This window comes from Eubalaena glacialis, chromosome 2 (assembly GCF_028564815.1).
Source record: "Eubalaena glacialis isolate mEubGla1 chromosome 2, mEubGla1.1.hap2.+ XY, whole genome shotgun sequence".
In the NCBI taxonomy this organism is placed as follows: Eukaryota; Metazoa; Chordata; class Mammalia; order Artiodactyla; family Balaenidae; genus Eubalaena; species Eubalaena glacialis.
In genome coordinates this window covers 55,119,511-55,143,028 of record NC_083717.1, presented here as the reverse complement: position 1 = coordinate 55,143,028, position 23,518 = coordinate 55,119,511, and the positions used below count along the sequence as shown (strand labels likewise).

At 34.7% G+C, this 23,518-nt stretch overlaps 1 protein-coding gene across 5 annotated transcripts in view; it reads right to left on the bottom strand.

The window, feature by feature from the left end:
- UBE3A (ubiquitin protein ligase E3A) overlaps nt 1–23,518 on the bottom strand; it is a 90,455-nt gene that overhangs the window by 21,658 nt on the left and 45,279 nt on the right. For all 5 annotated transcript variants that reach the window (XM_061180006.1, XM_061180008.1, XM_061180010.1 and 2 more), the window contains 2 exons: nt 10,633–10,937; nt 3,387–4,633 (listed from right to left, as the gene is read on the bottom strand). In XM_061180006.1, the coding sequence (XP_061035989.1) occupies nt 3,387–4,633; nt 10,633–10,937 (1,552 nt within the window). The remainder of the gene's footprint in view (nt 1–3,386; nt 4,634–10,632; nt 10,938–23,518) is intronic.

Here is a 23,518-nt window from a genome sequence, read left to right as displayed (position 1 = left end):
AACATACAAATAGATAAATGTTATTAGCAAAATACTGTAAAAACCTCATCACATTAGGATCGTTCTCATTCAAATGAAAGCTGAGTTCTGAGCCCGTTTATCACTGTACTATTTCCTACGGAACAACAAAAAGTAGTAAAAATAAGTCCTAGGGAGAAATATTCCAGTAATTTAAAGGTGTAGGGGTAGTTTTTAAACGATTCTGATATCTATTTGTGGAAAGATAACATATATTTCATTGATTTTTAAAATTTGCTTTTCTGTTTTCATATTTTAACATCTCTGAAATCAGGATATAACATAAAACTGACAGCATCTCAAAACTAAATTGGCAGCATTTGTTCTTTTTAGCTGTAATAAAATAATAGTGTGTTCCTACAACCAGTGAAGATATCTTAGGTTTGATAAAATATTGTAAACACTAATACTCTTATTGTCATCAAAAACAGTTCCTCTAAAAACTCCAGTTAGGAAACAATTTGCTACTCTGGTTTGAATTATATGGTACATGAAAGCAAGGAATGTATTTTTCTTTAAATAAAAAAAAATCTATAATCATTAATTTACTACCGCTCCCTCCAAGCTAGTCAGTCTTACAATTAATAACTGAAAAATAAGACCCAATAGAAATACTCAAGAGTGCCATATTTTCCAGGAAATAGTCACTATCTTCCAGGCCTCATTTATAAACTAACGAGTAGATGAGCTCCAAGGCTCCTTTTAGCTCTTAAAGTCTAAGGCCCTATATAACCTTGATTTAATTATTAATATCGAGCACACCACGAAGTTTCTCATTTCCTCTTCTCTTCCTGACCCTACTCTGTAGTTCAAAATTAGCAGGTCATAAGAAAGTGGTCAATAGGTTTATTTCGTTTGTCAAACTGTGATATAAAAAGATGAGGCTTAAAAAAGGCAAAGTAGATCTTACTGGGGAATAAGATGTTGAAAATCCATCAGTACTTCTGAGAGTGTACCTGAGAGGATCACCTTAAACTACTTTTTGTTACTAAAACACTATAACTTTATCATGATCATCATCTGCTATGAATGTTTCCAAAAAAATTGGCAGATTATCAATTTGACTTCCAAGACCTATTTTGATGCTTTTTATTTTTAACCTTGTCACACTGTGTTATTAAAGAAGGAAAGAAGGGGAGGGAGGGAGGGAGGGGGGAGGAAGGGAGGGAGGGACGCGAAGGGAGGAAGAAAGTTAGCAGTAAAATCTGCTTAATGTGTACCCCTAAGAAGCTCCTCAGTGGTCATGATTCATCTTTACATCTCTATTGCTTAGCAAAGTGCCTCACACAAAGGGTTTCTGAAGTGGTAATATTCAAGTACAGATATTATCTAGTGAATCCTAATTTATAATAGGGCAACTGATAATATTTAGCTTTAACATAATTAAGCTGAACTCACTAAAAAAACAATTTGTTAGCATAATTTAAAAGCTCACAGTTAAATTTACCCTAACACTTACTCAAAGGACATCCTTATAAACTAAAATGGTTGTTTCCTCAAAATTCTAGAGGATAATTTTTAAAATAGAATAAAGCAAGTATACAATAAGCACCTAAACTTTTGTAGGTTCTTAGTCTTGCTTTACTAGGGGGGGAAAATGGGATGGTGTGGGGGAAGACAGTAAGGCTCAGTAGATTTCTGAGAAGGCAGCTAAGTAAGGTAGACAATTTTTTAAAACTCTGGATTGAATGTTACAGAGAGTAATTTCATTGTTTTTAAAGCCCAGGTACAGCTTTTGCTGGAAACAGATGAAAAGATCCTAACCCAAGAAGACAAAGATAAAATGTGTAGTTTGGGGATTTGCAGTTCTGCTCTAACAACGGAAATTCATAAGATAGACCTCAACATGCTTTCCATAAAATATCATCACACCCTTATACAATACCCTATCATTCTGCTAAACTATGGAAAATAAGTTGCTGGCTGTGTGAGGATCAGTTATTAAGTATATTAAGTCAGTAGTTATTCATGTAGCTCAAAACTACTAAAGTAAAATTAAAAGGGCACCAGAAAGCAAGCAAGCAATGATAATTACTCCAAGCAACTACTGCCCCTTTCTGTCTCCGGTGAAAAATTGCCTGAGTTGCTTAAATAATGAAGAATCTTTTTTCAACATTAGAAACCTATTTGGTATTTAAAAAAAAAAAAAACGGTAACAAAGAAAAGGAGCACAGAACCTCTGCAACTTTTAAATTTCTAAGATGTCAAACAACTTTTTCCACTGGTTTAGTTTTATAAATTCTCAGATTTAGACAAATCCATTCTAAAACTAAAATATATTTTGAAATAAATTTCATTACTTTCTAGTTATCTGTGTCATGGGTTCTTTTCCTTTATTAGTATAGAAGACTGACTATATCTTAATTTTAGTTGCCATTAAATTTTACTTGAAGTTGATGAAAAAGAACTAGCAATGCCAGGTACATCTAATATTATAAATACAATAAAATCCTGTGATAAAGAACCCTATAACAAATGTAAATGTTGGTACAATGTGATTGGCAATTGGTTTCTGTCTTCTGGCCAGGCTTACATTCTTAAATGGGGGCACTAAAATTCTTATTTTCTGTGGAGGGAAGGAGTGAACAAAAAGCAACCCATCTGGAGAAACAGGGAGCTAGAAGGTGGGTACCTGTGTTCTCAGTATTCTCCCAGTTCAGTCTCCCTGGATTGTGTTGATAATACAGGCACCATTAATTACAAGATTCCTGGAATAGTTGCTGTTTTCCCAGAAGTTCCAACCAACTCCAAGGCCCAGTGTAGTCCATATGATATGTAAGTAGGAAGAAACTACCACCATCAGGCAGTGCCAAACAGGGACCTTCTGAGTGACCCTGAAGGAACTCCTACCAGCAGCATGCACCACCTGCCCGGGTCACTTCATTAACCTCACAATAATGCAATACTCAACTTCACAGTATGGCATTTTTAGACACCACTTATTATTTCATGGTGTGGTTTTATTCTACCATTTCTCCCCATTAAGACTTGACATTCATACTTATTATTGGGTATCTCCACAACCCCCTTGTTTCTGTGCTCTGCAACATCCACTTCTCTTCTGAATGACAAAACTTTGGGGTTAGTTGTCAAGATTTAGAAAATTTATTCTTTTTCAAAGAGAGAGTGATCATGATACAAGACAATCAATATTTTGTGGAACATTTATGAACTTGGACAGGAGCAACAAAAATATAGTACTTACATTTACAATAAAAAAGTCCATGTGTTCCTATACTATATAATCATATACATACATTTTCCCCCCAAAGAGTCACTTATAAAATGAATTCACTGAACTGTATCACAGTCTCCCCATCATTAGGTATTCAATCTAGTACTAATTTTTAAACAGTAGCCCAACTTACCCGGACGAGTGCATCATCTATGATATGGTCACGTCTGACTTTGAGTCTCAAATATGGATTCAACTGCTGTCCTTGAACTAAGCTGTAGAGAACAGTGATTCTTCGTTCACTGTACATGCGAATTCTATTGTCATAATACAATCCCAAATTCTTTGTGACAGCATTCAATATAAAGGGACATGTCATAAAAGAGAATTTGTTCTCTGTTTCTACTTTGAAAAAAGTATAATCTTTATCCATTTCTAGAACATCATTCAGTGGTTCATTAATAAACTCTTCAAAAGGGATAAGTGGTTTTCGACAATCCAGAGTTTTAACAGCAAGTTCAGTTTCTAGTGGGTCCACTCGAGGACCTTTCTTGTTCCTTCTTTCTTCTCCCAATAGCTCCTGAAGTGTCAATTCACTGGACTCAGGAATGGGCTCTTCATCATCTTCTTCATTATGATTTGTGTCCACTTCCCCTCCCACTACATTTGCATAGTAAACCATTTTCAAGCACTTGGAAGCAGCAACAATAGCATCATCATCGTTCACTAGATTTCGATTGTTAAAGTCAGTGCTTATGACTTTGTATGTAATAAGTTGCTGAAACGTTTCCATCATTCTCCGAATCTGGTCTGCACTGTATTTAGACCACAGTCTGACCAGTTTTCCTTGGGCTGCAAGGGGTAACTTACTCATTGCTTTGCAAAACAGTGGCAAAGCCATTTCCAGATATTCAGGACTGTGGAGATTTCTATTCTCCATGACAATAATGAATAAATTCAGATAATTAGGATCTCGGGAGTATACATTGTGATATGTCAAGTCACATTCCACATTAGGTGACAAATACACAAGTGCATTGAGAAAGGCAGTTTCTATTTTTTCATTAGACAGCAATCTGGTATAGACCCTTCTAATGGCCTCAATATCCACAGACACATCATCAGGACCTAATTTTTGTAAGTTGTTATCTCCTTGTGAGCTATCACTTATCCTTGAGGAAGATGCTTCTGAATCTTCTTCCATAGCTGCAGTAGAACATGCAGCTTTTTCCTTTTCATCTTCATCTTTGTCTTCATCCTTTCCTTGAAGAGATTTCAGTTCTTCCTTGGTGTGTTGTTTGACTTTCCGAAAGCTTTGTACCAATGCCTCAGCACTAGAAAAAACTCTTCCAATAACACGAATTAAAGGGGAATAATCCTCCCTCTCTCTACATAATTCTAGAATTTCATATACCGTCTCTTCTGTTAGGTAAGTCACATCTAGAAAATTAGGAAAAAAGAGAACATTTATTTTCATAATATATATGTATGTTTGCTTTCTTTAAATAAGTTCTAGTGAAAAATAAAATCACCATTTTGCAATAAATACCATTTATGATTTACAACTCTTTTAAAAAGTATCTTAATACTTAGGTTCAACCAACAAAATATGCTTACTTATTTTTTTCAATGTACTACTAACAACTTTACTCATTCTTTTATATTCTATATATATTCTTATATATAGCTTTTAATGAGCTCAAGCTCTTTTCACAATGATGGTATATATTAACGTGCAGTTTTAACTGTAAATATGAACCAAGATATCATGTGCCGACTCATCACAATATACCGCTTACAACTTCGCTTTAGTTTAGAGCAGAAACACCACTATTTTTCTGAGAGGTTTCTTTCTTATTTCACTACTCTGTTTTCAAAAGACTAGGAAGGCAAGGTTTTAAGAAAAATTTCTTCAGAGTCCTCTTTTGGAAATAGCCCTTGTCCTAAAACCAGACTAATTCCTTTCTGAGTCTTCTTTTCTGAGTCTTAGTTTTTTTTTTCAGGGTGGCCATTCTGTGGGTGACCGAGAAGGATTAATATATCATTTCCCATAAGCTCTGAAGTTGACAGACACTGCCATCTGCAGCCAGGTTGGAATAAATCTTACACAGTGACAGGAAATAGTTACAAAGCAGTGAAAACAATAGGGTGGGAAGAAGGCAACTTATGAGCAGACAAGTGAAACAGACTACTAAGTAGTCACCAAAATCTGTTTCCTCTCCTTCCTGGGCACAGAGTTGGACACATTCTCCAGCTTTCCCAGCTTTTTGAGATAAGTGCTACTTTCAGGCTAATGCTTTTCTCCTTCTGGCTAATGGGATGATGCTTCCAGGATGGTTCTGAAAATCGTGTGTTAAAGATAGTGCCATTACAGCTGCAACTCTGAATGACTGCATGAACCAGAACTCTCTGCCAATCTAAAATATTATGGCTGTTAGATGAGCTAGAAACAAATTTCCACTGTTTGTAATAAGCTAGTATTCTTTCTGGGGTCTACTTAATATTGTATTCTAGCTGATCCTTACAAGCAGAGAAGCCTTTCATTTTCCCCATCTTGCCTTCAGAGTCTTTAAAATACAAGTAATGACCATCTCCCCCTAAGCTGATATATTACCACTGTTTTTGCAGCTTGTAGTATTTAAATCCATGGGAGTTTTATTATGATTTTCTATTATATCCATTCTTCCCCATAAAGAAATAACATCATAAAAGGCAAAAATGACAGGAGGCCCTGAAAGGCCAGACTGAATATCGACTTATTACACATTTTCAGAGTTACCATAATGTTAACAAATTAAAATCCTAATGAAATCACAGAAGAAACAAAGAAGAAGAGAATACTTCAAGGACTTTTTGAGATAAAAATCTCTGGAGCCATGGACAGTTGCAGCGGTTAAAGAGTTTGTTGCAGTTTGCTGGAATTCATTTTACTTCCTTCTCATATCTGTCTTTAAATATAGTGGCTTAGGCCTCCACTGTCAGCTTTTGCCATTAGACTTTTTACGTTTGTTATTATTCGCTTTCAGACAAAACGAGATAAACCTATACCTCCCATTCTCTTTAACAACAAAATTTAAATCTATACATATACTCCCTTAAGAGGAACAGAGTAAGTTTGGAGGTTACAGAATGCATGAGTGCTTAAGGTGAGTGCCACTGCATGAAATACATTAGAAAAAGAAAGAAAAACTCCATGTGTTCCTTCTCTTACACTTTTCTTACTCGAGAAGAAAATACAAGCACACACACAAAAATGAATTTTAACATGCTGTTTTCTAAAACTCCAAGTTCTCATCTTACTCACATGTTGATTTATTTTGTGCAGTTTAATATGAGCTTTCATAATGTTTGACTTTTTTCAAAGAAGTTACCGAGTACAATGATTGGAGTGAAAAACAATGTAAAACATTCAAACTCAAAGAGTAGTAAATCCCAATGCTTGGGAACATCATACAACAGGCAATGTGTTGATTTAACACCTCATATCATAAAACTCCCGGGCACTTACCATGAGTTTCAGCTAAAAAAAAAAAAAAAAAGAAGAAGAAGAAGAAGAAAAAACCTAACAATTTAAAAATTAAAATTAGCTTAGCTATAATGCACTCACCCTCATGATGTTATCAAAAAAACTCAAAAAGAACCAAACCCACCCTACATTCTCTCACTTATTTTCTGAGATAAGCCTATATAATTACAAAATTTCACCTACCAAAGCTGAGAAATATACCCCAATAACACTATTTTTTGTTATGACTTGCATGAATATTAGATTACTAGATATAAAATAAAATGTTTTAACAGTCACCAATTCATTGCATACAATAAACACGAGCATAAACGATTGTATTTTAAATGAAAATACAGAAGTAAAAATATTTCAATCCTGTAGTCAAATGACTACATTAATAAAAGAAGTGAAAACAGCCTTTAAACAGAAGATAACCAAATTTCACTTTACAAATCAATTCTAATAGCAAAGAAAAGAATGAATGCTCTGGGCAGAGATAATTCAAAAACCCTGAAAGGGGGTGGCTGGGCGCGCGCGCGCGTGTGTGTGTGTGTGTGTGTGTGTGTGTGATCCCTAATGACTATAAAACATGTCTGGCATTACTCAAAGTACTCAAATGTTTGACAGGTAAGACTAACCGATTACTAAAAGTATATGAAACGTCTAATGACCAACCACAAGATCTCATTCTCAACTAACAGAAGTTGAGTAACGCTGGGTAATACCCCAAAACTTTTGTGTCCTGATTAATAGCAGTTTAGTTTACATGGCTGTATCAACTTAAATTTTCTATTGCGATTACTTCTAACTCCAAAGCAAGTGCTATAATTGTTCTGTATCTGAAATGTGATCCTCTGAAACTGCTCTCTTTCCTCCAGCTCTCTAATATATCTGGGCAGACACTTTAGGCTGGCTAACTCCAAATCTATTCACCACCTTTACCCCGACATGCCATTGTGATATAAACTGAAAACTAAACAGTAGTATTCCAATCCTCACTTGCATTGGGGGACGGTATGTGACACAGGTCTGCCAGTGACCTAAGTGGAAGCCTATTGGTGGACTTCTGAGTATTTGTTTTCCTGATAAATGAGACAAATATGACTAACTCATACTTTGAGTAGGAAAAAAAATAATTTATTCTTATTAGCAGATGTACAAAATAAGCCAACTAATATCATTTTCAAATTACCCAAGCAAAGACTATACAGGTCTCCATAAATTATAAAACTGTCCTTCAAATTTAAAAAAAAAATAGTGTTTACTAATATTTTGAGACCACTTTTCATACAGGCCAGTAAAAATTATCGAACTGTGGAAGAAATAAAAATGGAGCACCCCAAATAAAGAACTTTTGTCATTTTGAATTAACTATTCAGATATGTTATTTTACAGGAAAGAGAACAAATGATATATTTGTCTGTTAACTCTAAGAAGATGTATTGGTAAAACAATATTACTGACAAAAGTCTTAATCCCTTTAATCAAAAGAGTGACAGCCTTGTCATCAAATACTTCAGCAGAGGATAATTTTAGAGTCATGTAGATAATCCTATCTTCATTGTGTCAAATGGACCCTTATACTTGTAATGAACACATATAAAATTTCTTAATATGATTCCTACCTCTGCTTTTATATTTGCTTCATAGTAAAAGACAATACAAAATGCAAATGGTTAGCGAATGAGCAGCTTCCAAAAACTGAACCACAAAAATACCAAATTTTATCACACCACGAATCTAATCTTTGGTCCTTGCTACCAGACTGTCAACACCTTCTTTTATGGGCCATAACTCTTTAAGAACGAATCCTTAAGGTTTGTTCTATTCAGGATATTTAGGCATCTTCTGCTAAACTTCAGTAACCTCTTCCTGAAGAGTGTGAAACTGCTAACTGGGAACTTATTTCGCACTATTTTAATTGGAAAAAATTATAATATGTTCTTATGACACCAGGCCCCCCCCAAAAAAAACAAAAACAAAAAACACCTAATTTCTTAAAATATAACCAGAACATAGTAACTATCTATTATAAATAACTATCCAGTTAGGACATAGGACATTCTGTTTCCTAATCATCAAATAATAAAGTTGTTAACAAAGAGTTGCCTTGCATGCAGTAAATATGGCTTATCTTACAGATAAGCAGCGTTCTAGACCCACGCACCCTCTGTTGGCATGACATGCTCTTCAGAACATCTTCAAGTGATTCTGACATTCTACTAATTCTACATAAAATGTACTAATACTTTATTCACATGGTGTTTTGTTTAAAATGTTAAACTGAGTTTTTCAGACATAAATGTAAATTAGTTAAAACATTGCATTTTGAAATATAAACATTCATTAACGTTTGAGTATCAATAAAAGGAGGTACTCTACTGAGAAAACAATAAATGAGACATTTTTGTATGACATACCTGTATATTTTATGATATATGTGTATTTGAAAAATACTCTTAATCTATAAAATTTTAAACTTAAATTCTGATGCGAAAAGAGTTTGGGGCAGACTATTCAACACCGGAAACTTTGTAACTAGAGCTAACATATATAATTAACACTCGAAATAAAAGTACTAGTGCAGTTACTATATTTATAATTCCTAGTAAAAATATACTATAGTAAATACAGATGTTGCAGGAAAAAGGGGGCAGGGGGAAAGAGTGTGGTATATTGGAAGAAAGTACAATGAACTGCTAAATTATATAGACTTGAGCTTAAACAGTACACAAAGACTGGGGATAATCACCCAATAAGTACCTCTAAAATGAACCACATAGCCAAAAAGAAGATGGGTACATCCATCCTGTATTATAACCCCCAAATGGCTTGCTGCCTTCAACTGTGGCAGCACATCCTACATTCACAGTAACAGTTGTTCTTATGGTGCACACTTGCTGGGGAAATATGTATAATGCAACTTCCACATTAACATATTGACAACATTCACTTATTTATCTAGTGTGTGAGCTAATTCATGGAATAGAAATATTCATGCAATAAAGCTGCAATAAAGTTATGGAAACAGCTTTATTATGGAAACAGAGTAGAAGCTATTAACACAATTCCATTTCACTAATTAATTTAAACTTGATTCAAATGACGTTACTGAAAACTTCAGAGGTAGTATCTAACTTCTATATATTCTAAACAAAAAGCTTCCTCTTTTAAAATACAATTACCTCTGGCAGGACTGTCAGTCATTCAAAAATCTGATTAACTTGTTTCTAATACCAATTTGCCTTCACTGGGAGAAAGAAAGCTTGAAGTTTATTAAAAAGAAAAAAACTTTTAAAAGTTTTGGAATACAGGATCATTTAGAAAGTAAAATAAGGCTTGGGTAAGACTACCATTGTTAGGTAACGATTCTTGGCAGTATGAGTGTGCCAAATGCCTGGGAGAAGGTGAGCAAGATACAGGAAGAATACATTAGGAAGAAAAATTGATTATTTCTCAGGTAACTATTAACATTTTGCCTTGCCTTCAGAAACAGAAAAAGATCACTGATTCCTCTTTCTGCTACTTCCACTGTATAGTGCTCGGGTTCCAAAATGCATGCCAGATATTTAGTCCAGCTATTCTAACATCTAAATGACTTTGTGGCCTAGTTTAGGTTATTAACTACTACTTCATACATTTTTCCTAGTGGAAAATATTTAAAATTTCTAATCAATCCATTAGCAAAGGAACTTTTGGGAATATAATCTGCTTCTAATTAGAGATCATCGGAACAGTAAAATAGAGTGAAATCATTAACTCAATTATTAGTTCTGTCCTCTATCACAATAAAAAATCGATTCCACTATACTATCATGTCCTAAGGTCACAAAATGAGACAAAAAAAGCAAACAGCAACACCTCACACATTTTGAAAATCTCCAATGTGGTTTTCAGTCCAAAATTCTCAATTAAAAATAGAACATCTTACCTTTAAAATCATCTCTTGCTCCTTGTCCATCTTTCTTGTTCATTTTCACGTCAGAGCAGTTGTTAGGGGCACCTTTAGAGTTTTCAAGGTAAGCTGAGCTTGCTCCTTTCTTGGAGGGATGAGGATCACAGAGTTTTGCATTAATCTTATAAAGCTCAAGGGCTTTAATAGCTGCTGCATTGTTATCCATACGACGAAAAGTTGGACAGGAAGCACAAAACTCATTCGTGCAGGCCTCATTTCCACAGCCCTCAGTTAACTGGTGGTAGTAGCGTTCTATTAGATGTTTTGCAGCTGCTCGCTTCCTGTACCAAACATTCAAACAATAAGTACAGTGATTAGTAGAGCTCTCAGGTACAAAGCTCAACAGACCATCAGCAAGGCAGAAGTTAGTCAAGCACTGAAGTAATAAACCTGCATATTAAGATGAGGTATAGAAAATGGAGATACACTATTTACACAAAACTTTTAACTGGTGAACTATTTGATACTTATTTCCTAAGACATATGATAAAGAATACCAATGCTTGTCAAAAATCATTGTTTTAATAGAATATGCTTTCCTTTGGTTTGGGGCGCAGTGGAGGGGCGCTTGTTTGATGTGCTTCAATTGTTTAGCACCACAGCTGAAAATCACAAGTTTTATGACTAAGAGTTTTAGTATTTTATCACTTTAAAAATTAACATTAAGAAAATGAGAGTCTATTTAAAGTATCAATCCAGCTTTCCTTTATATAATCACCATTTTGTTTCAACAGTCTGTAAATATTTGACTTATAGTTAACACAGAACTTCTACGTGGAACAAAGAAGGACACCCCCCCCCCATTATCTACTATATGGGAGATTTAAAAAGAAATTTATAAATAAGATATCCAAACCTTGTGTTATATTATAAGAAAGTGGCTCAAAACATACAATTTTGAACCCAAAAGGTATCATTAAACTTCCTCATTAATACCATGTCATAGGAACATGGAATATTTTAAATTCCTTTTAGAGCAAAATCTTATATTCTTCTTACTTTGTGAACATAAAGTATGTGAATTAATGTTCCATTATGGCTGTTCTAGCAGACCTGGGAAGGATATTGAAGAAGGGGTTATTTCATCAAGCAAGAAGCTGGACTACATTTCTATCTCTATGGGTTATTCCAACTCTTAAGATCTATACTTCTACTATTGATGATATGAGATCACCATAACTTGAGTAGTCTACTGGATCCAAAAAAACATAATTCATAGCTATTCCTTTTGCTTCCAAATAGACATACAGGAATAAAAACTACAAATAATCAAAACTATTTAAAAAATAATTTACCTAATTTAATTCTCAAAGTGTTCCTACAATGATCTCACAAACATGTAGGACTAAATGGCAAATGGCATTAGAGTTTACATCTTGTTAATCGTGAGATACATCTTGTTAATTATGAGAAACTGAACAACTAACAAGAAGACAAATAAGGGAAACACTAATAAGTCCAATTTTGTCTCAGAAGTAGGACTCTGTCTCTAAACTATCAAGGTAAGTGACAAACAGTAATAACTCAAACACATTCAATTCATTCTGGTGCTCTGTTTTTCATATGTTCCATGCAAATTTACCACTCAATGCATGCGAACAGAGAAAAAAGAAAAACCCACAAAACGCACTTAGATATTTTATTATATGTAGCTATAAACAATTCCACTCCTGAAAATTAAAACATACTATTTCAGATATATCACCGTGCAAAATACTAAGTGACAACATGTGAAGAAAAAGAAATATAGAATTTATAAGGTTTATACCATACACTGCTATTCTTCTTCCAAAATGCAATAGCTTTCCCTAGTGAGAATGTAAATAAGTATGTATTTCCTTTCTGGAAGAAAATTATGAACATTTATCAAAAGTCTTAAAAATGAATCAGAGGATGAACCATATGAATCAAAGATCCCATTTTGGGTGAAAATAATAGGACAATTTTGTTTCTACAAAACCTGGAAAAAAATTGACATGCCCAAAAATAGATTACTAAAATGAACTGATAACCATTCACACAATGGAATAAACAAAAATTATCAAGATATGAATTTGGCATAGATCACTAATTGATCTTTTAATTGTAAAAGTCTGTTACAAAGTAGTCATATGAAGCCATTTTTATTTCAAAGTGTCAACAGTCATTTCCCTGAATAATGTGATTGAATGAGTTTTTGAAATTATTCTATCATTTTACTTGCAATTTATTTTTTCTATAACATGTTACTTATATATTAAAATTAATGAATATGAAAGGGGAAAATGTTAGTGGTTTCAAAACTTCATATACGTGATTTGAATGGCCTCAGGGTTTACTAAATTGTCCGTATGAGCTTTTAAAGATTAATTTCAAAAATCAAAATACCAAAACAGTCTAGCTATTTTTCTTATTGTTCCTAAAAAAACAAACAAACCAAAAAAATACCGGCCATACACATAATGCTTCTGAATATAATACATAAACAAGTGTGAACATTAAAAACAGAACAAGACTGAGAAATCAGAAAACCGGCTTTAAGAATCAAAGTAGCTGTACTATCTGAACAACTCTGGGCCTCAGTTTCCCATCTTTAAGACTCCTTTCAGTTCTAAATCTGTTAATAGGGAGGTGAGCAAGGAACTATAATTTGTTGAATGCCTGGTAACATACTGGACACACTGCAAGGGACTTTTACACAGGTTATCTCATCTGAATCCCATGACTTTGAGGATGATCTTCAGTCCACAGCCGAAAAAGGAGACAGGACTGAAAGAGTCAAATCACATATCCAAGGTCGCACAAAGAAAAGTGCAGAACTAGGATGAGAGCAGAAGTCCAGAGGTCTTCCGGCTTCAGAGTCTAAGTCGTTTCTACTATATTGTCTTACAGAAGGTGATACATTTCAAAATAATTCTTAACAATAGTAGTACTAAAAACTTTTATGGAAAAAAAATCCCATAAATAATGTGTAATTGAAAAAGTAAAATGCCTTCTGAAAAATCATAATTTGAATCTCAAATTTATGCATATCTGGTATCACACAAAACACAAGTTTCTTGAGGAACAGGTAGCACTATATTCTGTAAATTTAATGTATCTATAATTTGTTGAAGACCTACGTGCTAGGCTTACAGATGTTCTCGCTTTAGACGACAATAAACCCTAGAAGTTAAAAGCTCACACTCTGAGGCCAGACTGCCCAAGTTCACATGCTGGCTCCGTCACTTAATAACTATGTGACCTTGAATGAGTTTACTTAACTTCCTGTGTCTCAGTTTCCTCATCTTAAAAATGATGGCATACAGAATTATTATGGCTGTGAGAGAATTAAATGAGTTAATATATAAAAAGTGCTTAGAACACTGCATGGCACATAGTAAGCACCATTAACTTATGGCACATAGTTAGCCACCATTTATTGTTACAATTTTTATTAGCATCCTCACAAGTCTATGATTAGCTATATTAACCTGCATTCTGCTGATGCTCAGAGCTGTTACCTAACAAGTCACATATCTAATAAGAGATCTGAACCCAGGTTTGACTCAAAACTTGGGCTTTTAATACCACTAAGGGTAGATTTAATATAAAAGTAGGCCCCTCTATTTGATCTGCTTCGCTGCCCCAAGACGTAGAAACAGCAGCTAGACTGATGAAACAGGACCGAAAGGAGGCCAAGACAGAACCTCTGTGTTATTAGTGGAATCAACCACACCAAGCATTTTTCTTCTTTCCTCACTTCAGTGACACCTTGAATTACCTGTATATAATTCTGTATCCCCATCTAATTTAGAGCACATAAAAAAGCCTCTACATTGGGAATATGTACACTAATAATGACATTTTGGTAAATAACCTGTACAAGATTAAACCCTATACATCAAGTTGCCAAATCATAGCTTATGGACCAAATCTAGCATGCCACCTATTTTTTTATAGCTTGTTTGGTTTTTAAATTTTAAATGGTTGAAAAAGTCAGTAAAAGAAACACATTTTGTGACATGTAAAAATTACATGAAATTCAAATTTTAGCATCCACAAAGTCTTACTAGAACACAGCCAAGCTCATTCATTTATATATTGTCTACTGCTGTTTTCATATTACAACAGCAGAGCTGAGTAGTTTTAACAGAGACTGTACAGCCTGCAGAGCCTAAAATAAATACCACCTGGCCTTTACAGAAAAAATTTCCCAACTCTTAATTTAGAGACTGTGCTTTCTGCCCTCCAGTGACACTTCCATCCAATCACATGGCCTCCTACTCTTTCTTTTCCCGCAGCAAATCATTTTATGCAGTAAAATGTATAACTCCCTCAAGTATGATTTCAAAAAAGAAAGGAGAGAGGGAAAAAGAAAGATAAAGAAGAGACGAGGAGAGAAAAAGAGGAAGAAAATGAAATAGAAAAAAGGAAAGAAATGAAGAGATGTCTTTTCCCAACGGGGTCCCTTTAGTGACACCTTATCTGTCATTCAAAACTACCCCAAGAGGGGCTATGGCTAACTTTCTACAATTTCCTCACATCTCACTGCCTTTTCTTCTATGTAAAAAACAAACCAAGTATTATACTTTATAATATACTGATTTTCTATAAAGGGATTTTTTCTTATCAAGTCAAGTGAAACCATTTAGTGATAGCGCTCTCAACGCTCTTGAGATTACTTACAGAGGTTAATACTTTCCATTGACTTCTTTTATTTCTATGACTGAATCAATGAGACAGTCCTACAAATAAATGTTCTGTGGAATAATAATATGGAGAGCCAGAGTTACTCTAGAAAACTTGGTGGAAATCTTTTAAAAATGGTTTCACCTTAGGGGGAAGTGTACTGATGTCAGCAATTAACTTTGAAATGCATGGGGGAAAAAAGATGGATTGATAAATAGAAGGGTGGATATATGATAAAGCACTGTAAATATTAAAGGTAGAATCTAGATGACAGGCATATGGCATCAACTGTGCAATTCTTTCAATTTACCTGCATGTTTGGAAGTTTTCAAAGTAAAACACTGGGGGAAAATACTGTTGCCATATTGTAACTTTTTAGACAGCAGATCAAATGGCAGAGGAAATGGTTTCAGCCATCAGGGGAGGAAAAGGAAAACCAATGTCAACATCATCAATGGTACTAATACCACATTTGCCGACTCTGTTTTTGGAACAGTCCGGTACTTAACAAAAACAAAAAAACAAAAAAACAAAACCCTATAATAATAATGATAAATACAAGAGTTAAACTCTGACCACATTATGCACAGCAACTTAATTTGCCTGTCAAGGAAACAAATACTAGGAAAGTATGTTTAATGTTCCTATACCAATGGCAAACCACTGGAATCAGAACCACTGAAACGGCTGCCAACAATATAAGAGATGGAAGTGGAAAATGATCTTAAATTGAACTTAGTAGGAAGTTGGAAAATAAACAATGAATACAAGAACGAAGAAAATGAAGAAATAAAAATAGTAACTGTCAGGGGACTTCCCTGGCAGTCGAGTGACTAAGACCCCGAGCTCCCAACGCAGAGGGCATGGGTTTGATCCCTAGTTGGGGAACTAAGATCTCGCATGTTGCATGGCGTGGCCAAAAAAAAAAAAGCAACTGTCAGAAAGTGAAGATGTATCAGTGAACAGTGAGCAAACAAGACTAATTATAATACAAAACGATAGAACTTAAAAGAAATAGTAACTGTGATGTGCAACATAAGAACTATTGGTGGAGGAAGTACAGAATAATGAAAAGAGATAAAAAGGCAAAGATCAAAAGAACATGTGAATGTTAAGTAGAGGGGCTTTAATTGAAAATGAAGTCAAATGAAGATGTGAGGAATCAAGAAGCCAAAGATAAAACAGAAAGGGCCCAAGGCTTATATAATCAGTCTATAAAGTTAATGACCACTGCTTACTAGCCTCAAAGAAAGTAGAACAGCTTTGTTCCTTCTAAGATGTTGCCTTTGTAAATCCTCCACCCCCTTCCCCAAAGTTTTATTTAACATAAAAAAATTTTAAGAACGACCAATGTTATCCTAGATAGTATCAGGCCTTACAGAAATAGATCCGACAAAAAAACATCTGTGACACAGCCACGATCAGGTTTAAGGTTGGGTCTATTACAATGGATTTGAGTGAATTATTAGATTATTTCAACTGTGAACTCATTATTACCATGATCCAAGCAACAAGCCATTAACTATAGAATAAGATACAGTTTTCACAAAAATAAGTTTTTATTTAAATTGTTACTTTTTTACTGTTAGAAATATGTTTACTGTAATAATAAGTCCTCAGTATTCTTTTATTGAGGCTTATAATCTCAATGCCTAGAGAGTTTGTTATACAGTAAACACAACTGTAGAACTAAATATTTATACAAAATTACTCACCTTAAAAAAACTTTTTGTTTTTTAAAACAGTGTGACATTTGAGAATGAAGAATAAACAAAATACAAAATATATCCATCCACCTCCCTCCAATTAAGATCCTAAAGGGAAAGGAATACAAAGTACATGTTGGCATTAGTGTAGCGCAACTACTAATTCTCTGTGATGATCATGAAATATGGTCTTTGATTTTTATTTCTGATTCAAAGACAATCAAGACAAAACTTGTACCTTGACTAATTATACACCTGAGTGTCTACCATGGATCAGGCAATATGCTGTAAATTCTGTGATAAAGATCTGGTTGGCTGACTATTTTGCATTCTAGAGAGCTGGATCACTCTTATAAAATAATCTTTTCTAGGAGGTTAGGGAGCTGAGAAAACCTTGGAGTTATTTAAAAACTTAATAGCTTTTATATATATTGTTGAGAAACACCTAGAGTTCTTTCAGTGTTAGGGTGAGAAAATTCTTAAGACTTAACTTTGAATTTATACTAAAGATTATTCAATACACATCAAAGTTAGCTTTGTATAGGTGATAAATGAGCCTATAGGTGCATTCCTATCAACTGAACTGTAGAATTACTACATCTATCTGAACAAAGATAAAAAAACTAACCAGCCAACCAGAAAGGACAGCAGGACGGAGAAAAAAGAAGCACCAGAACTGATTCCCCCACAGAAACTCTGACTTATATGTGATCCCAAAACCTTTTAGGAAACCTCCAAAACCAATTAGAAAGTTGCAGTACCTCAGGCAAGCTCAAAGCCTAAACCAGCCAGAAATGTGTAAGAAAAGTTGTTTCATATCAATTGCCTCAACCCCTCCTCATACTGGCACAGTTCACAATAGTGATGAAAAGCCCAACTTGCAGCATCACCCTTGGAAACAGAAAAAAAAAAGAGAAGAATTATGTCCAACATTCTCAAGGGGGCTGCCCAAAGAACTACCTTCTGTCTTGCCTAACTCAGAAAACTGATGGAACTAGCATACACTGGATGCCTAGGGAAAACAAAAGACAGTTCTCTGGCTTGCTGTAGCCTCAGAGAACCTTAAGTGCTACAGAAAGACACAAGAGAAGGCAAAAGACTATAAGCTCTTGAAAAAAAACCAATAAACCTCTTCAATTGGGAAATTACAAGCACAAGTCCAGAGAAGATGCACTCCCTAAAAGGTTTTAGAGGTACCAAGAATCTCTAGCTAGGCTGAATGATGGTGATCTTCTCCTCTATGAAGCCAGACCATAAAGACTGGGAGAGAAGCTGTTTTCCAAATGCAAAATCCACATCAATAACAACAAAAAAATAAGGCACATAAAAAAACAGGGAATCATGACCCAGTCAAATGAACAAAATAAAGTTCTAGAAAATGACCTAAAGAAACAGAGCTCTACGAATTAAATGACAAAAAATTCAGCCTAACTGCTTTAAAGAAACTCATAGTACTACAAGAGAACACAAAGAGAAAACTAGATGAAATCATGATGCATGAACAAATGAGAATATCAAAAAATATATATATAAAGAACCAAAGATTCTAGAGTTGAAGAATACAATAAATGAACTGAAAAATTCTCAAGAGGTAATGGCAGATTTGATCAAGCAAAAGAAAAGAATCAATGAACCTGATGGGCAGGTCTTTGAAATTCTTGAGTCAGAAGGAAAAAAGAAGAAAAAGAAAAAAAAAGAAAGAAAAATGAAGAAAGCCTAAGGGACTTATGGGACATCATCAAGATGACCAATATATGCATTAGGGGAATACCAGCAGGAGAAGAGAGAATGAAGCAGACAGCTTATTTGAAAAAATAATGGCCAAATGCCTTCCAAATATGAGGAAGAAAAAAATGGTATCTAATTTTAAGAGGCTCAAAGGACTCCAACTAGGATGAACCCAAAGAGGCCCGTACTAAGATGCATTATAATCAAACTATCCAAAGCCAAAGATAAAGAGAAAATCTTGAAAGCAACAAAATGGAAACTACTGGTCATGTACAAGGAAGCTACCACTAGACTATCAGCAGATTTCTCAGTAGAAACCTTCCACACCAGAAAGGAGTGGGATGACATATTCACAGTGCTGGAAAAAAATACCTTCCAACCAAAACACTATTATCTGGCAAAACTGACTTTAGAAATGAAGGAGATATAAAGACCTCCTAGCATAAACAAAAGCTGAGATAGTTCACCACCACTAAACCTGCCTTACAAGAAATGCAAAAGGGAGTCCTACAACTTGAAACAAAAGGACACAAAACACAACATAAAAGCATATGAAAATATAAAGCTTTCTGGTAAAGGTAAATATATAGACAAATACAGAATCCTTTAATATTGTAATGGTGGTGAGTAAATCACTTTTAATTCAGGTAGAGAGTTAAAATATAAAAACATTTTAAAAACTCAACTATATGCCAACAGATATGAAATATAAAAAGGTGTGATTTGTGTCATCAACAAAAAGGGGAGAGATGTAAAGAAGTAAAGTTTTTGTATGCAGCTGAAATTATTATCAGTTTAAAATACTTCATTACAACTGTAAGATTTTATGTAATTGCCATGGTAACCACAAAGAAAATACCTATAGAAGATGCACAAAAGAAAGAAAGGAATCAAAGCATGTCACTACAAAAAAAAATTAACAAAACACAAAGGAAGGCATTTCAGAGAAAAAGAGGGGAAAAAATAACTACAATATATACAAAAAACAATTAACAAAATGGCAATAGTAAGTCGTTCCCTATCAGTACTTACTTTAAATGTTAATGGATTAAACTCCCAATCTAAAGACATAGATTGGCTAAATGGATTTAAAAAAGAAAAGACTCAACAATATGTTGTCTACAAGAGAGTTACTTTAGATACAAGGACATACACAAGCTGAAAGTGAAAGAACAGAAAAAACATCCTATGCAAATATAACCGAAAGAGGGAAGAGATACATATGATCAGAAAATAAAGAAAATATTTATATATAAGAAAATAAAGTCAAAAACTGTCAAAAGACGCAAAGGACACATTATACAATAATAAAAGGGTCAATTCACCAGAAAGACACTACAATTATAAATATATATGCAGAGCACTGAAACATACTAAGCAAACATCAACAGAATCAAAGGGAGAAATAGACAGTAACACAATTACAGTAGGACATTTCAGTACCTCACTTTCAATAGTAGATATATCAACCAGATAGAAAATCACTTCGGAAACAGAGGACTTGAACATCATAATAGACTAAATGGACCTAACAAATAAATGACACTCCACACAACAACAGCATAATCTACATTTTCTCAGTTGCACATAAAACATTTTCTAGGAAAGAGCACATGTCGTGCCACAAAACGAGTCTTAACAAAATTTAAGAAGACGGAGATCATACCAAGTATCTTTCCCAACCACAATGGAATGAAGTTAAAAATCAAAATCAAAAGGAAAACTTGAATATCCACAAATTTATGGAAATTAAACAACATAGTCTTGAACAACCAATGGGTCAAAGAAGAAATCAGAAGAAAAATTAGAAAATACCTTGAGACAAACAACAATGAAACACAACATACCAAAATGTATGGGATGCAGCAGAAGCAGTACTGGGGAAGTTTATAGTGGTAAACACCTACATTAAAAAAGACCTCGAATCAATAACGTAACTTTAGACCTCAAGTAACCAGAAAAACAGACTAACTCAGAAGGAAGGAAACAAAGATTATAGAGAAATGAAATAGCACAGACAACTGAAAAAATAATCAATGACAGTAAGAGTTGTTTTTGGAGAATTTCAAGAAAATCAACAAATCATTTGCTAGACCAAGAAAAAAGAGAAATGACTCAAATAGCAAAATCAGAAATGAAAGAAGAGAAATTATAATTGATGCCACAAAAATAAAAAGAATCATAAGAGACTACTAACAACAAGTATACACCAACAAATTGAATAACCTAGAAAAAAATGAATATATTTCTACAAAAGCCCAGGATAAGATAGCTTCACTGGAGAATTCTACCAAAGATTTAAAGAAGAATTAACACCAATCCTTCTCAAACTCTTTCCAAAAAATGAAGAGAAGGATACACTTCCAAACTTACCTATGAGGCCAGCATTACCCTGATACTGAAATGAGACAGAGCTACGAGACAAGAAAAATACAGGCCAATATCCCTGATGAATATGGATGCAAAAATCAATAAATTACTAGCAAGTAGAATTTGACAACACCTGAAAAGGATTATACACCATCGCCAGGTGGGATTTATTCCTGGAATGTAAGGATGCTTCATCATATGAAAATCAATCAATGTCATACACCAAATTACCAAAATGAAGGACAAAAATAACATGATCATCTCAACTGATGCAGAAAAAGCATTTGACAAACACCCTTTCATAACAAAAAGTCAAACTAGACACAAAAGGAAATTACCTCAACATAATAAAGTCCATATAAGCAAAGCCCACAGTCAATATTATACTCAATGGTGTAAAACTGAAAACCTTCCCTCTAACATCAGGAACAAGGGAAGGATGCACACTCTCACCGTTTCTTTTCAACATAGTACTGGCAATCCTAGTCAGAGCATTCAGGCAAGAAAAACAAATGAAGGCATCCAAATAGGAAAGGAAGAAACAAAATTATCTTTGTTCACAGATGACATGAATATGCAGGAAACCATAAAGATACCACAAAAAAATGTTAGAACTAATAAATGAATTCAGTAAAGTTGCAGGATACAAAAATCAACTTGCAAAAATCAGTTGTGGGGCTTCCCTGGTGGTGCAGTGGTTGAGAATCTGCCTGCCAATGCAGGGGACACGGGTTCGAGCCCTGGTCTGGGAAGATCCCACATGCCGCGGAGTGACTATGCCCGTGAGCCACAACTACTGAGCCTGCGCGTCTGGAGCCTGTGCTCCGCAACAAGAGAGGCCGCGATAGTGAGAGGCCCGCGCACTGCGATGAAGAGTGGCCCCCGCTCGCCGCAACTAGAGAAAGCCCTCGCACAGAAACGAAGACCCAACACAGCTAAAAATAAATAAATAAATTTATAAAAAAAAAAAAATCAGTTGTGTTTCTATAAACTAAAAATGAACAATCTGAAAAGGAAATTAAGAAAATATTCCCATTTGCAACAGCATCAAAAATAAAATACTTATGAACAGACTTAGCCAAGGAGGCAAAAGACTTTTACAGTGAAAATGACAAAAAATTTCTGAAAGAAGCTAAAGAAGACACAAACAAATGGACAGACAGCCTGTGTTCATGGATTGGAAGACTTAGTTAATGTTGTTAAAAGGTCCATACTACCCAAAGCAATCTACAGATTCAATTCAATCCCTACTGAAATCCCAATGGCATTTTCTCAGAAATAGAAAAAAAAATCCTAAAATTCATATGGAATCTCAAAGGACCCCAAATAGCAAAACTAATCTTGAGAAAGAAAAACAATGCCAGAGGCCTCACAATTCCTGATTTCAAAACATCTTTACAAAGCTACAGTAATTAAAACAGTATGGTACTGGTATAAAGACAAGTCATACAGACCAATGGAACACAACAGAGAATACAGAAATAAACTCTTACACATATAGTCAAATGATCTTCAACAAAGTTGCCATGGGTACACATGGGAAAGAACAGTCTCTTCAACAAATGGTGCTGAGAAAACTGAATATCCCCACGCAAAGAATGAAGTTGGACCCTTAACTTATACTATACAATATAAAAGTTAATTCAAGATGGATTAAAGACCTAAATATGTGACCTGAAACTATGAAACTCCTAGAAGAAAACATAGTGGGATAGTTTCAGGACACTGGATTTGGGTAATGAATTCTTTGATATGATACCAAAAGCATAGGCAATGAAAGCAAAAATAGCCAAATGGGACTATATCAAACTTAAAAATAAGAAATATCAAAGGAAACAATCAACAGAGTGAAAAGGCAACCTATGGAAAACAATCTATTCAATCTTCTGGGCTCAACAGTCTATGTCAGGAGTACAGGAACCAGAGGGTTGAGGCTGGAAGATAGTAGAGGGGCCAAGGGACATCTCTCAAAGACAAGGAAGGACAGATGGGATGAGAGAAAGCAAGTAAGAAAGCACACAAAGTCTGCAACCAGAGGTGGGTGTTTTAATTAAAGGTTTCAGGGGCAGAACAGTTCAGACCGGTATGCCTATGGGAATGGGAAGGAGCAGGAAGCAGCAGTGAAGGTTTTTGAAGATAAAATGGGTGGGGAACTGAGATGTTGTTAGAGGTTACCCATGTAAACAAAGACAGCAGGGGATCTGCAGCAGAGTACAAAAGTATGAGTTCTTCAAAGACTGAGAAAGGCCTGGGAGATAACTAGATAATGGAGAGAGAAGATGACACAGCCAGAAAGCACAGCCTCAAAGGAACAGGGATTCTTATACTGAGGAAATAACAGAAACAGTCCAGAAGCATTAGTGGAAAAAGAGTAACAGTGTGTAGGAAATAACGTCAAGGCTTACAGC